The sequence below is a fragment of the Ochotona curzoniae genome, unplaced genomic scaffold (assembly GCF_017591425.1).
Source record: "Ochotona curzoniae isolate NIBS_2020 unplaced genomic scaffold, NIBS_Ocur_1.0 contig_1, whole genome shotgun sequence".
Lineage (NCBI taxonomy): Eukaryota > Metazoa > Chordata > Mammalia > Lagomorpha > Ochotonidae > Ochotona > Ochotona curzoniae.
Window position 1 is genome coordinate 6,480,965 of NW_024464918.1, and position 16,104 is coordinate 6,497,068.

Consider the following 16,104-nt stretch of genomic DNA (forward strand, 5'->3'; position numbering starts at 1 on the left):
CAGGGCAGGGCCTTTAGGCTAACCTGGCTCCCCGTCCACAGGTATCCCCACCTCCACCGGCCTCTCCGCCTTGCGCCAGGGTGCTGACCGGCCACTGGGCGGCTTCCACGGCTGCATCCATGAGGTGCGCATCAACAACGAACTGCAGGACTTCAAGGCCCTCCCGCCACAGTCGCTGGGAGTCTCGCCGGGCTGCAAGTCCTGCACTGTGTGCAAGCACGGTCTGTGTCGCTCCGTGGAGAAGGACAGTGTGGTGTGTGAGTGCCACCCTGGCTGGACAGGCCCTCTCTGCGACCAGGAGGCCCAGGACCCCTGCCTCAGCCACAGGTCAGTGTCCCGAGAGCTTGGATCTGCTCCCTCTAGCTCCCGGCAGGGGCTGAGAGGTGGCCACTGCTGCCTGCTGGAGGCAGTGTGGTCAGCCTGGAGGGAAGGCTCTGTGTCGTTGCTCGAGGGACAGGAGGCTGAGCCTGCACATCCAGCAGCAGGTCCCTCTCCCTCCCTCGGGCATCTGCATGAAGGGCTTTGGTCAACCTGTCTTTCCCAAGCAGCCTGTGCAGCCTGCAGGCACTTGGCATGGCAGCCAGAATGGGGGTCAATTTGCCACCCCTTTGGCCAGGTCCCCGTGTGGACTGTCAGATGTGTATAACTACACAGCATAGCCTTCTTTTAATGGGTGAATCATTTATCACCCGTTCAGCACTGATCTATGAAATGCCTTCTCTGTGCCAGGACTTAGGCTGCATTGAAGAGACACAGCATTCTTGTTGTTAGGAAGTACGGATCAATCAGGATTAATACCAGAGCCCTGACTGATCATGGATTGGCAGAATAAGTAGAGAAGCAATATCACAGAAAGAGAATGAGGAGTCCCTGTCATGAGTCTGATGCTCTTGAACATGACTCTGTACTTAGGATAATCACTAGCTTTTTAATGTCACCCCACTGGGGACAGTGAAGCCCTGTGATTACAGAGACTTTGTTGTAGATACAGGTAAGCTGACCTGTGGTCTAGGAGCTAGCAAGCAGAGGTGGGTGTGGACATTTCAAGGTGATGGGAGATGTGAAGCCCGAACCCCACACCTACCGTACAGCAAGTGGCACCTGCTGGCAGCAGGGCAGGTAGGGTAACCCTTATGCAAAAATGCTTGGGACCAAACGTGTTTGGAATTTCTTTGGATTTTAGACTATTAGCATTTGTATCCTGAGCTATCATGGGACTGAGAGCCAAGTCTAACCCATTTAGATTTCATAGACTCTTGCTCATAGCCTGAGGTTAATTCTCTGCAGTATTTTTAGTATACCTTCATTTTGACTGCAACCCATCAAACGGGGTCAGATGTGGGATGTTCTACTTGTGGCCTATATCAGTGCTCTAAAAAGATACCATATTGTGGAGCATTTGGAGGTTTAGATTCTCAGACTACTTCTTACTGTAGTAGCTGGTAATGATGAGAACATCTAACAAAGTAGATTAATTTGTTCATTGAAGGCTTAGATTGTGTCAAGCAATAGTTTACTGTGTGAGTGAATGATTGAGGTCTGAAGCCGGCAGGTAAAGCAGAAAACCAGCCACTGCCATGGTTACCACCACTGGCAACAGACACTGGGTGAGGCTCACAAGGTAGCCCCTGAGCTGGCAGAGGGCAGACCACGAGACGGAGAAGGCCCGTCAGCCTACGCTCAGCTCCGGGCTCCCTGTTCTGGGCCTGGGGCCTGGCTAGGGCACACAGAGGAAGCATCCAGAGGCACTAACATGGGTGTGGTTCCCTTCCCACCATCAGCTGCAGCCATGGAAAGTGTGTGGCGACTGGGACGTCATACGTGTGCAAGTGTGCCGAGGGCTACGGAGGTACTTTGTGTGACCTCAAGAATGACTCTGCCAACGCCTGCTCGGCCTTCAAGTGTCACCATGGGCAGTGCCACATCTCTGACCGAGGAGAGCCCCACTGCTCGTGCCAGCCCGGCTTCAGCGGGGAGCACTGTGAACAAGGTAGGGTGCACACAGAGGGAAGGCCTCATTGGCTCCAGGACCCTGGGCTGTCCCTTGCCAAGCCTCAGTTCCCTCGTCTTGAAAAGTGGGGGCTGTAGTCCACCTTGCAGTGTCCCTCATCTATTATTGCACAATAAATACAGCAGCTCAAAACCACCACAGGCTTCACTCCGTACAAGAGCTGTGCCCTGGGAGTGCAGAAGGAGCTCAGCCTCGGGGGTGGCTGTGTATCTTGATGTTGCAATCAACACAGCCAGGGCTGCACTTCCAGCAGCAGGATCTCCTCCTGTATGGTGCACTGCTTTCGGTTTCCCCCTGTGTGAGAACAGGGAAGCTGGCTTCCCCTAGAGTGAATGATCCACGAGTGCGAAGAGGAAGCTACCCTGTGTTAAGTGACAGAGGCGGGGAAACCACTTACACCATGATTTCCACCATACCGTAGTGGTTATGAGGGTCGGGCACCTTGGGAACTACCAAGTGGACCAAAATCCTGGGAGGTGAGGGTCACTGCCTAACTCAGTTGTGGGGAGGAATAGGAGTTACCAAACATTTGGCACCTACTTCAATGTTGAGGGTCTGGCAGCTGAAACTACATCATAATCTAGTTTCAGTAAACAAGTCCAGGATAGCCATCTGAGAAGTTAGAAGCAACAGTGCAGTTGTGATGGAGCAGGTCAGTCCCTGACACTGAGCACCCTGGGCCCCATCCTTCATGCCAGTGCGCAGGTAATTCATGGATGCTACTTCACAGCCTTACTGTGAGGGTTAAAACGGCTGGTTGGAGCTGCCAGCTGCTTACCCCTCTCAGCAAAGCAGACCCTAGCCGTGAGAGAAGGGCATGTTCTTCTGTTCGACTGGAATGTCTAACAGAGGACATGGATTACATAGCAGAAGTAGGGGAGGCCCAGGGGAGCACAGAAACTCAGCACCTGCTCCCATCACCCCCACCTCTGCAGTCGGGAGGGTCGTCTTACAGGGAGAGGCCCTGAAGCTTTTGCTGCCGTGGAATGCTGCAGCTCTCCGAAACTCTCAGCTCAGCAGTTTAGGATGCTGCCTGGAGTCTGCACGGTACACGCCCTCACCTGCCATGACACAGTGCAGTTTTGAAACCATAGCCACATCTGGACCGTATTCTGCTCTGGGGATCCGAGCCACTGCATACCTTCATTCCAGAGGCCCTGGCACAGTTTTACTACGTTCACACAGGTGGTTACAACCACCAACAGCCCGAGCACTGATCCTCCCACATACTGTACCGTAGTACTCCGGAGGACTGCAGTATTCTGCGTCAGCAAACACTTCCAGGGGCTTTCCCAGCCCTGTACTGACCCTGACCGGGGAGGTGGGGTGATGGAAGCGGTGCCCTGCCTCCAGGGAAGAGGCAGTACACAGCAGGGAGGCTGCCCACAGTCCAGGGAACCACCACGCACACCTAAGCTTGACCTAAGACTCAGCCACGACCTGCCACCACCAGCCACCCTTGTCGCCTGTGCTGCCAATGGAACTGTGCCAAGGAACGCAGGAGGCATGACCAGGAACACGTGATGCCACCAGGGGAACACAGCAACTAACCTGAAAGAAAACTTACAAAACACTTCAAATGGATGTCCACATCTTCAGGAAATAAAGCTGAACACTTCCCAAGTCTCCTGAGAGAGATGTGGACACCCAAGCACACAGTCCCCACGTCCACCCAGCAGGGTCCTCTCTGCAATGCACTCAGACCAAACGGCACAACTCGGAGGGTTCTGAAAGCATTGCGTCACTGGAAGGAGCTCTCAGGTGATCAGCAGACTTCTCAGAAGAAACCTAATCACCCAGGAAAGAACGGAGCGACACGTAGAAAGTGCTGAAAGAAACCCTTGGCAGCCAGCACGCTCTAACTAGCAGAAACTTCAGAAGGAAGTGTCTTCCAGACAAGCAAAAACTAAGGAAATTCGTCAACAGTAAACCAGCCTGTGAACGTGCCCCAAGTAAAAGCAAGAGGATGACAGTTACCGAAACGCAAGAAAGTAGAAAACCTACTAAGTGGAAATGTATTCATAATCAAAGAATAATACTCCATGGCTGTTGGTGGTCTGTGTACTTCCAACTTCTGGTGTCAGAAATCACGATTAGCAGGGCCAGCACCTGGTGGCATTGCTTGCAGTGCCAGCATCCTATATGGGCACCAGTTCAAGTCCCAGCTATTCCACTTTTGATCCCCCTCCCTGTTAATGTGCCTTAGAAAACAACAAAGGATACCCCGAGTTCTTGGTTGGAGGATGTCTCGTCCACCAGTATGGGAGAACCATGTGAAGCTCCCAGTTTGAGCTCAGCTCAGCTCTGGCTGCTGCAGCCATGGGGGAGTGAATCAGCAGATGGAAGCTTCTCTGTCTTTTCTTCCCTCTGTAACTCTGCCTTTGGAATAAGAATATTTTTTAAAAAAAATTCAAAACAATCACAAATAACTATAGATAAAAATCATCAGAACCCACAATCTAAACAGACATAAATGAAGGAACTTAAAATATAAACTGTGGAAGTGAAAGGTAAGAGTCTGGAATTTAACACATCCCAAATCGTCAGGCTGGAAGAGACGGACCGCAATACGACAACAGTAAGGGACGTTTCCTTTCATCAGTAGATCATCTAGCCAGAAAAGCAGCAAAGGAACATCACGCCAGCAACCCCATGGAGCAAGTGGACGTAGAGTTGCAGAGCATTGCCCCGCAGCTGGGGGGCGCACTTTCTTCTCCACAGCACATGGAACATATTCCAGGATAGACCATGCATCTCAGACTGCACAGCAAGTCTTAATAAAGTCAACAAGTTAAAAATTACACGAAGCCTCTTTCCAGACCACAGTGGTATGGTATTAGGAATCACTGGCATGAGTAACTGTGGATGTGTCACACACATAAAAACTAAGCAGCCGCCGCTTCAGTAAACCATGGAGCTAGGCCAGCACTGTGGTGCAGTGGGTTAGGCCGCCACTTGAGATGCCTCCACACCATGTGAGAGTCCGAGTCGGTGTGCCAGCTGCTCCGCTTCCAGTCCACTCCCTGGAATGTACCTGGGAAGGCAGAGAGATGGTCCACACACCTGGTCCCTGCCACTCATGTGGGAGACCTGGCAGGAGTTCCTGGCTGCTGCTTCCACCTGCACAGTGTTGCAGGTGGGGAGTGAACCAGAAGGTGGAAGGTGTCTCTCCTCGGTCTCTCCTGCTCAGTCACTGCCTTTCAAATAAGTAAATCTTTAATACAAACAAAGCCGACATACAGAAAGCTCCAGATCAATGAGGAAGAGAAATGTTTAAATTTAAACAAGGAGTTCCCAAACCTGTAACATATAGCAAAAGTAGTTCTAAGAGAACTTTATATCAAAAAATAAGAACTCAACTAACATTGCATCTCTAGGAATTAGAAAAACAAACACAACTAGTAGAAGAAAAGAAATAAAGATCAAAACAGAAATGAAATGGGCACTAGAAGACTGAAATTTTTAAAAGATGATGAAAATGAATTTTTTAAGATTTACGTATTTTTATTGGAAAGTCAGATTTACAGAGAGAAAGATCTTCCATCCATTGGTTCATTCCCCAAGTAGCTGCAATACCCAAAGCTGAGCCAATCTGAAATCAGAATCCAGGAGTTTCTTCTGGGTCTCCCATGTGGGTTCAGAGTCGTAAGGCCTTGGGTCTTCCTCGACTACTCTCCCAGGCCACAAGCAGGGAGCTAGAAGGGAAGTGGAGCAGCTGGGATATGAACCGGTGCCCATGTGGGATCCCGGCACATGCAAGGTAGGGATTTTAGCCATTAGGCTACCATTAGCCATTAGCCAGGCCCCAAAATGAATTTTTAAAAAAGATAATACTTGTAAACTTTTACATAGAATAAGAAAAAAGAAGCCTGAAAGATGAAAATGGACATATTATAACCTATAGTGTAAAAATGCAAAGTATCATTTACATATAGTTATAAAAAAGTTATACATCAAAAACATTGAATAATCTGAAAGAAAATATGAATTCCTGGTCATGTACATTGAGTTAGAAAGAAATGAAAAACAGGACCCAGCATGGTAGCCTAGCCACTAAAGTCCTCGCCTTGCACGCCCAGGGGATCCCATATGGGCACTGGTTCTAACCACTGCAGCTCCACTTCCCATCTAGCTCCCTGCTTGTGGCCTGGGAAAGCAGCAGAGGACGGCCCAAAGCCTTGGGACCCTGCACCTGCATAGGAGACCTGAAAGAAGCTCCTGGCTCCTGGATTCAGGTTGGCTGAGCTCCAGCTGTTGCGGCCACTTGTGGGAGTAAACCAGCAGATAGAAATCTGTGTCTCTCCTCCTCTTTGTAAATCTACCTTTCCGATAAAAATGAATAAATCTTTTTTTTTTTTAAGTAGCTGGATGCAGAAGCTGGTGGCAGTTATCTAACCCAGGTACTTGGAGACGGGATGTAAGCATCTGAAAGATCTCCTAGACAAAACACCCTCGCCCCAGCTCATAATTGTAAGGTAGTAGCATTAAGCTTAGTACACTTCACATTGTACCAGATTAAAATTGTTAGATGCATAAGCCTGGAGTCCGTCACGATCTCCTTTGATGATCAGAAGAGCCCGTGATCAGTAAGAAGGAAAGATCATCAGCTTACCATTCTCCAGACCAGACACTGCGCCTCCAGGACAGCATATGTTGTGCCTGACCAGGATGTGTCGCCGAGGAGCCTGGCCTCCGGTCCATGACTGTCCTTCTGGGGCCATAGGGGCTGCAGATGAAGTCGGGCCAGGCTCTGCAGTGCTCAGGCAGATGTTCCCTCCCTCCCTCTGCTTATTTGCAGGAATTCTAGAAACACTGCCCAAAGCCTGTGGGCCTCATTAATTGCTGCTCTTTATCCAGATCTCAACTCCAATACCACTCCCCCCACCCCCCAAAGCATCCCTGGCCTGGCCCGGTTCCTTTCCCAGGTGCCCTGGAATAAACATGTCCCTTTTCTTCGTGAGCACTGGCCTCAGTTCACTGTAACGACTGTAGTGGTATTGTCTGCCTGCTAAACCGAGGGAGACAGCCTGCCGGCAGTGTTTGGAGGAACCAGGGCAAGCTGGAAATCTTCTGCTCCGTCTAAAGCTTCATCTACTGTTGCAATGCAGGGATGCAGGCTCAGCCCAGCCAGTCCTCTTGGTTTCCCAAGAAGCTAGAGATCCAAATTCTTAAGTTAAACGTCCAGGTGTCTGAATGTTGCTATTTAATTTAGTTGTAAGCATGTGTAGGGTAGTGAAAACATGTTTGGAGACAATGTTTAACCCCGTGCTCTACCAGTTTGCTCTGTCTTGAAGGATGGGCCCCAGCCTGGCTCTGCCACAGTTACATCCTCAGAGCCGGGATCTATGCCTGGAATAACACCTGGCACAACAAAAGATTCTTAGCAGTTGTGAATTAGCCAGATGGGTGCATGGGGGAGCGGACGGAGGGAGATGTGTAAAGGGTGGGGGGACAAGGATGAGTAAGTCCTGTGGTTTGTAGAACACAGCCCTTGCGAATGACTTCCCTGGGAACTCCCCGTGAACCAGCCAGCCACCCGCACCGCCAGGGTGGGTCTGACCGTCCGTCTTCCGCCCTCTGCAGAGAACCCGTGCCTCGGGGAGGTAGTGCGAGAGGTGATTCGGCGCCAGAAGGGTTACGCGTCATGTGCCACAGCCTCTAAGGTGCCCAGAATGGTATGTCGCGGGGGCTGCGGCTCCCAGTGCTGCCAGGCCACCCGCAGCAAGCGGCGGAAATACGTCTTCCAGTGCACGGACGGCTCCTCATTTGTGGAAGAGGTGGAGAGACACTTAGAGTGTGGCTGTCACGTGTGTTCCTAAGCCTCTGCCCGCGGCCTCTCGGACTCCAGCTTGGTGAGGCTGGGGACAGCCGTGTGGGATCCCACCCCGAGACTGGGAGTGACGGAGAGCGAGCCGGAGAGAAAGCAAAGAAGAGAATATTAAGTATATTGTAAAATAAACAAAAAATAGAACTTATTTTTATTATGGAAAGTGACTATTTTCATCTTTTATTATATAAATATATCACATCATCTGAGTATATGTACCATATAGTGAGCTATTTTTACCGCGTTGTTTTTGTGTTGTGTATTTGTTGTGTTTTTATAAACAGTTGTTAAAGATTCTAAGACAAAAAAGGACTAATAAAAATGTTCTAAAACAAAAGGGGTCAGAATAAAGAAATGAGAGCCCCTCTGAGGGCGGAGGAGGAATCCATATGTTTATGAGCCGTCCTCATGCTGACAAAACCTGCACCTGTTCTCTGAGCTCTAGGAAAAAAATCAGAGCAACAGAGGGGGAACAAGAGAGGATTCTTGGCTTTTTTTCATCATTGTAATTGCTTTGGTCTTCCCTAAAAGCATCTAGCTTTCAAAAAATCCTGGCTGGTTATGTCCTAGACATCCAGTTCCTCCAGTATAAAGCCGCTGTGGCCCCAGGCGACTGCCCCAGGCTTGCCACAGGGTCTCGGCTTCCTGCCGAGAGTCACTCTTGCCTTCCTGGCTGAGCCTGCTCTCCTCCAACAGACAGCCCGGGCTCATTTACCGAATTTCAGAATACTTCTCTACTCCCAGAGCCGAGTCCTGCTGGACAAGGCAAGGCAACGCGGGGTCAGGTCCTCCTCGGGCTCCAGGCACTGCACTTCCTCACGGTGCTGCCTCACTCTGCAGCTTACAGCCGGTGTTTCGTTGTTGTTTGTTTTCTGCAATGCGGTACCAGGAGAGCAGGGGCAGAGCTGCTGGCATGAGGAAGGCTGGGCACCAAGCCCCCCAACAACCCTTGCCAATATCTGCCTGTGGAAGCTTCTTTGGGGGGGCTCTTGTTATGGGAAACAGGCCTGGGCCACCTGATCCTCCTCCAGGCCACCATCTTCCTGACTCAGACCCCTAGCTCACCTGCAACACCTCCCTATGCACCTCCGAACTGTGCCTTATTCCATCCACCCAGCCACTTCATAGATGAGGGAGCATGGATCCTGCTCGGGCTCTGTAACTTGCCTTAAGTCACACATCTGACAAACAGCCAGCCCTCAGATCATATCTCCAGAACAGGTGACCACAGTGTCAGTTCAGCAGAGAAAAGCTCGTGGACAATCCTGGGAAAGGAGAGCTGATTTTTTTTGTTTCGTTTTTCTTTTTTCTGCTCTTGTTCTGCCTCCCTTGTATCCAGAATACTCGAGAGGGAAGGGATTAACGAACTTTCCAGGGAACGTGGGTCACTTGCACAGCTTCGGACTTCGTTCCCAGAGGGGCTGCCCCACAGCGTCAGTACCTGCCCTGCAGGGTCTCAGCTATTCATACCGCTATCCCTCCAGCCCTCCATTAGCCTCCACTGCAAGGTTTCAGGGAGGAGAAGGTGGGACTCTGTGGCCCTTTCAGCTCTGAGCATCCCCGGAGGACCCGAAATGTTCCAGGAGAGCCAAGGGCATCTCAAGGCATAAAGAAGGCAGTGAGAAAAGATAGGCTGATGGGTGAATGCCAGGCAAGTGAAAGACAGGACATAAGGAGAGGGAGAAAGAAGGGGCATGATGCAAGAATGCCACCTGTGCATTTGGGTATCCACAGGACTCCAGTTATGGAGAGCTCTGAGTGCCAAGCCAGACACAGAGCCAATGGAATTGTTCAAGACTAGGAATAGCATGACAGCATCTGACTTAGGACTAGAACTGGCATCCAAGTTGAGAGAAAAGCTGGGAAAGGGCCAGTTGGCCACTTTGGGGCAGGAAAACTTTGATTTCCAGAGGAAAAGCCCCAAGATTCATCCTGGAAAGGGTATCCTGGAATTTTCCCAGTATCCCTCCCATTCTCCATACCTGCCCCAAGCTCCCGCTAGGGTTGCCTGAGCTTTTTGTTCCAACACACCTGGCCCAACACAGAGTCCACTTGTCCTCTCCAAAGTGTTGCCCAGGGTTGTAGGACCCAGCTGGCCACTAGCTTCCCTTGTGCTCATCACCTGTGGGCCCGATCCTAAACCAGGAAAGACAGCAAAAAAGGGCATGCCTGTCTCTAGGTGAGGATTAGAGAGGGTTCTGGGGCCATCCATGACATTTCAGAAGCTCTGACTTATGCCAAATGCAAGGGCCACTAAGCAACTTCTCTCCAAAAATGAAGTTCCGCCACTAACTGAAGTTTAAAATTCTGTATCAGAGAGCAGTCCCTGGGGACAGGAAGAAGGTTGGTTGTCCCTTTGTCCCCTGTAAAGCGGGGTTTGGTGTTTGCTAAGCTACATGCTCAAGAGGTAGTGAGCTCAGCTTCCCCCAAGCAGGATTAAGGAGAAGGGAGGGGAATGTTTCCTTTTGACTCTAACAAGGGGCCCTGAAATAGCTGATAAAATGGGTGTATTTCCTTAAAAGCTCTGTGTAAAGTGTAAACTACAAACTGTCAATGTAAAATGCTATTGTTATTGCTGCTGTTGTTGCTATTAACTGATGTGCCGCAAGGCCCTTTTTAGAAGATAACTTTGCCTTTTTCAAGCTCATAGCAAAGAACCCAGGTCTGATACTTCAGAAATATGAGAAGGGAGAGGGGAGAGGACAAGAAGGGAGAACTCTAGGAATTGAGACAGAAAAAAGCTCGAGGACAATCCTAGGAGCCCAGGAATGGCCAGGGCCCTGCCCTGCACCTGGCACAGCTACCATCGCATTGAACCGCAAAGCTGGGCACTCACCCACTGCTGTCATTGGGAACACACGCCCAATAGCAACCCGTGCCCAGAACCTCAAAAACACACAGGATCCCACATCTCAGAGCTGAAGGAGCGCAGTGGGTCACGGGTAGGTGGATAAATGAGGGTTGAACCAACAAAAAAAAAAAAAAAAAGAAAGAAAGAAAAGAAACACCAAAGTGATACCATTTGTGGAAACCAAAAGCAGGAAAAGACCCAGTTATCCATCCAGGCCAAAGTTCTTCATGCTGTTCCAGAGTGCAGCTCGGGACAGACACTCCTGCTTTCCTGTCCTCCTCACTGCCCTCATGGTCATCTCCCTGTGCACGCTCAGCTGGCCAGGTAGCTGGGGACAGCTCCATGTTTGCTAGTCTGAGTTAAACAGTGCCTAATCAAACACATGAGGAAAGCCGGTGGGAGACACTGGGGAGCAGAACTGATCGAGGCAAAACTGGGCAATTGGCAAATCTAGTTTGTCTAGTTCAACCATAGGTTCTAATAGCAAAATCTCTCTAAGACTTGTTGAAAACAGTGTTACAGTGCTGCTTGCCCACTATGGAATCAACAATGTGCATTCTTTTTCAACAGACTGTTATATTCCGATGTCATTTAAATAAATGGAGAAGTCACAGATGCTTTTGTGACGACCTTGACTCAGCCCTGCTCCACGTGTGTGCTTTGTTTTCACTCCTGACTTTTACATCCTCTAGGGCCAAAGGCCTGCAAGCATGGGACATGGCCAAGTCCGGTAGGAAAGTAGTTTAAACAAACAAATCCGTTTCTTGAAACATCAAGTGAGAAAAATGTATCCAGACTGCGTCAGAGACCTGGGAGAGAAAACCCAGCCTGTGTTTCGTGGGCTGGAGACGATGCGGTCTGGACAGCCACACATTGGGCAGCTAGGGTCCTGGGAAGAGGGAACAGCTCCACCTCGGGGAAGATCACTGACGGACACTCAAGCATCTCATGAAGTGCCCTCCCGTGTTCACGCCTTCAACAGCCACCTACAGGGCAGCCGCCATGCACCAGGCTCTATGTCAACCTTTCAGTACTCGCAGGTCCTTCTGCTGCTGCTGTTGTAAATGATATGGTGGAGGCCAATCAGCCAACATATAAAGGTAACTCACTTCAGATAAGCAAGTGGGGGAAACAGAAGAGCTGGGTGCGTGCCTGACACAGAGGTCAAGGACGACCTTTGCAGACTTGGGACATTGGAGTGAGGCAAGCATGCAGCCGCTTACCTGCACTTGTGTGGGTGGGGAGCATGACATATCCCCAGGGGCCAGAGATGATGACCGAACAAGAAAGAGAATTCACTCCCCACCATCCCATCCTGGGGCATGCCGAAAAGGATACGGGGCTTTGGAACAAGAATTGGTTAACAAGACGAAGACTGCCACTTGGTGGTTGGAGGGCACTCTTATTTTCCTGGCAAATGGCTCTGTGCCTTTCCAATGGAGGGCCCATCATCTAGAGAAAACGCTGGCAGGTGGAAGGGGCAACATGGGCTGGAAAAAGGCCCGGTCCCTGTGGCCCTAGGACTATTAGTCCTTTTGCATCTGGTATTCCCAGAGCAAGACAGGGATTCACAAGCCAAGTGCCCTGAGACTCTGCCAAATATGCCCCTGGCAAACAGGGAGGAGGAAATCCCAGAGCCTATGGAACTGAATCCTGAAAAATGAAAATTAAGAAAACAATGCCCCTGACATTAGTGCCATGTCTTTAAGCATAAATGAATCGGAAAAAGTAGACAGAGATGAATTTGTGCTGACACGTGGCTTGCTGGACAACCTGGGAGCCAACAACCTCTATTTTATATATTTAAACAAGGAAACCCGCTACCTGGATTCGGGACCCACAGGTAAAGGCTGAACATACTTCCACTAAAAGAAAATCCGAGACATTGTAAGAACCCATGTTATTCCACAAGTAAACAATTCCATACCATAATAGTTTGTTTTTGCACAAATTTAAAATGCTGTATAAAGCTATCTTTAGGATATGTGCCTATCCAGTATATATAATACAGGAATAAATTTGCATTTAGAACTGTGTCCACTCAGAAGATACCTCATTAGATCTTGCAAATATTGCATAATTTGTGGAGAAAAAAACCAGAGTCCTCAATTTAATCTGTTTATCCATCTCTCAAACTCTTTTTCACATGCGTTCACTGCACAACTTCTCAACTGACCAAGATTTACCTCCCTGGAGACTTATGGCAATGCCTGGAGATACTTATTTCCTGACTAGGACATAAGGTACTACTGACATCTAATGACCACGGCTGCTGTTACACGACCTACAATACTCAAGGCAGTCCACAGCAGTCATCATACAGAAGATGCCAAAAAAATGGAAAGATATTCTATCTTCACTCATTGGAAGAAAACTATTTAAATGTCAATATTATACTCTATGGATTGTAAGCAATCATTAAAATACCAGGGAGGCAGGCACCTGGCCTCCCATCTTGGTCACTTGGGCCACCGTATCCCACACTGGAGTCCCTGGCTTTGAGCTTCCAGCTTTGCTCCTGATTCCAGCTTCCTGCGAAGGCAGACCTTATGATGGCTCAAGTGTAGCTCGGATCTACCACCCACATGGGAGGTCCAGATTGAGTTTTTGCTCCTGGCTTCAGGGATTTGGGGAATGATCCAGCAATGAGAGTTATCTAATTTTCTTTCTTCTTCTTCTTCTTTTTTTAAAGATTTATTTACACGCCTGTGCGATGACTCAGTGGCTAAACGCTCACCTTGCAAGCACCAGGATCCCATATGGGTGCCAGTTTATGTTCTGCTCCTCCATTTCCCACCCAGCTCCCTGCCTGTGGCCTGGGAAAGCAGTCGAGGATGGCCCAAAGTCTTGAGACCCTGCATCTCTGTGGGAGACCCAGAAAAAGCTCCTAGCTTAAGATTGGCTCAGCTTCAGCCGTTGCAGCCACTTGGGGAGTGAACCAACAGACAAGATCTTTCTCTCTGTATCCCCTTCTCTCTGTAAATCTTCTTTCCAATGGCTTATTATTATTATTATTATTATTTTACTTCAAAGTCGTAATTACAGAGTGAGGAGTGGAGCTACAGAGAAAAAGATCTTACATCTGCTGGTTTACCCCCTCAAATGGCTGCAGCAGTCAGAGCTCAACTGGTCTCCCATGTGGGTGCAGGGGCCCTTGGCCATGAGCCATCGTCTGCTGCTTTTCCAGCAGGAGCTAGATTGGAAATGGTTCACCTGGGTCTTAAACGTGTGTCTATATGGGATGCTGGCACTGCAGGCAGTGGTTTAACCTGTTATACCACAGTGCTGGCCCTGATTGCCCCCCCTTTTTTTTTTATTAAAGGGAAGCTCTTAAAGGTTTCAGAGCTAGTCAATCTCAGGAAGACTTTCAGCTTCACAAAGAGATCAGAGGAATGGCGATGAATCAGGAGCCTGGTATTTATTTTTTTTATTTTTATTTTTTTTATATGATTCCTTTTTTTTTTATTACATTGCATCATGAGACACAGTTTTACAGGCACTTGGATTCCCCCCTCCCCTCCCCAAAACCCGCTCCCCCCCCTCCATGGTGGATTCTTCCATCTTGTTTCATTACCACAGATCAAATTCAGTTGAGTTTTTTTTCCTTGCAAGCATCTACAAAACATAGAGTCCAGCATCTTATTGTGCAGATAAGTTCATCAGTTTCATGGGGAGACAGTTTCTGGTCTGAAGGTGCAGCCGAAAGAATATCAACCCAATCAATTGAAAGCCCAGACATTACATCAGTAACAATTTATAACGTACCAGACTTAGTTGAAATGATATTGTGTAACCAGCATGTTCAAAGAGAGAGAGAAAACAACAACAACAAAAAAAAAGAGTACAAGTTCTGAACCACATCCTATGACTTCTACATTGACATTACAATTATTAGTTTATATACAGCTGGGTTCTATACACCTTAAGATGGCTATAGATGACTATTCAGCTGTCTCATGTCTATTTTAATTTTAGTATTTAGCAGTTCATAGTGTTGAAGCCTGATTTTGCAGAACCTGGCTGTTTTTCGGGTAGTCTAGCTCTATAACTGTAACAAGACATATGTCAACAGTTTAGGTGAACAGTTTTAGGAGGGGTGTGCAGAGAAATCCTCCATACCCTAGTGAGGAGCAACCAATCTTCGTGTCCCACCCAGTGAGTTATAAGTGCATCCCCCCTGCCCATTTCCTGTTTCTAAGCTTTCCTCGCTGTTCTCCATCTATTCTAGGTTTTTTTTTTTTTGTTTATTTGTTTATTTGTTACTTTGTTTTGAGGGGTTTCTGGAGCAATCCTGACAGTCATTATGAGATAGAGTGGGGACCCAAAATTAGAAACAGGCAAGAACCAGAGAAAGCTCCTCTCCCTAGTCCTGAAGGAAGTTTACTGTTTTGTTTCTGCGGACCGCTCAGTGCTCCTGGTTGTTGTTCCGATGACCTTGGATCCTGCAAGGCAGGGTATGGGCTTCTTCCTTCCCATGTGTGAGACCCAAATGGAGGTGGGTGACCTCAGAGTTCTCGGCCTCCGAAGGCACTCCAATTCCCCGTGGTCTCCTTGGCGGTTGGGATGTAGTCCTCGGAGCTCGTACTGATAGTCCTTGGTGAGGATCTAGGAGTCTTCAGGGTTGGGATACACGCTTCCTCCTGTCTGCCTGCTCCACTCTGGGGTCCCCCCATGCTCTGTGCATATGATCTCCTATTAAGAGGTTGTTGGGATTGAGGAGCCTGGTATTTAAGAATACATGGTCCTGGGCCCGGCGCGATGGCATGGTGGTTAAGGTCCTTACCTTGCACACGCATGGGAGATCCCGTATGGGTGCTGGTTCTAATCCTGGTAACCCCGCTTCCCATCCAGCTCCCTGCTTGTGGACTGGGAAAGCAGTCGAGGATGGTCCAAAGCCTTGGGACCCTGCACCCACGTAACAGACCCAGAAAAGGCTCCTGGCTCCTGGCTTTGGATTAGCTCAGCCCTGGTGCTGCGCCATTCCAAAGCCAGGAACCAGAACCTCCTCTGAGTCTCCCACACGGTTGCAGGGTCCCAAGGCTTTGGGCCATCCTTGACTGCTTTTCCAGGCCACAAGCAGGGAGCTGGATGGGAAGCAGGGCTGCCAGGATTAGAACCAGTGCCAATATGGTATCCCAGTGTGTTCAAGGTGAGGACTTTAGCCGCTAGACTACCATGCCGGGCCCGATTCTTTTTTTTTATTCTCCTTTCTCTCTTTCTCTCTTTTTCTCTTTTTCTTTCTCTCTTTCTTTCTTCTTTTCTTTCTTTATTTCTTTCTTTCATATTTATTTATTTTTATTTGAAAGGTGCATTACAGAGAGAAGGAGAGAGAGGGGGATTCTTCCATCTGCCGGTTCACTCCCTAACGCCAGCAACAGTTGGAGGTGAGCTGATCCAAAGCCAGGAGCCAGGACC

At 49.0% G+C, this 16,104-nt stretch overlaps 1 protein-coding gene across 2 annotated transcripts in view; it reads left to right on the forward strand.

Moving 5' to 3' along the window:
• SLIT3 (slit guidance ligand 3) overlaps nucleotides 1-8,175 on the forward strand; it is a 586,046-nt gene extending 577,871 nt beyond the window's left edge. The window contains exons 34-36 of one of the 2 annotated variants that reach the window (XM_040983330.1): nucleotides 42-327; nucleotides 1,782-1,990; nucleotides 7,595-8,175. In XM_040983330.1, coding sequence (XP_040839264.1) covers nucleotides 42-327; nucleotides 1,782-1,990; nucleotides 7,595-7,830 — 731 coding nt within the window. In that variant the 3' untranslated portion in view covers nucleotides 7,831-8,175. The remainder of the gene's footprint in view (nucleotides 1-41; nucleotides 328-1,781; nucleotides 1,991-7,594) is intronic. The other variant, XM_040983243.1, reaches the window with a different exon arrangement.
• Nucleotides 8,176-16,104: the final 7,929 nt, after the last annotated feature.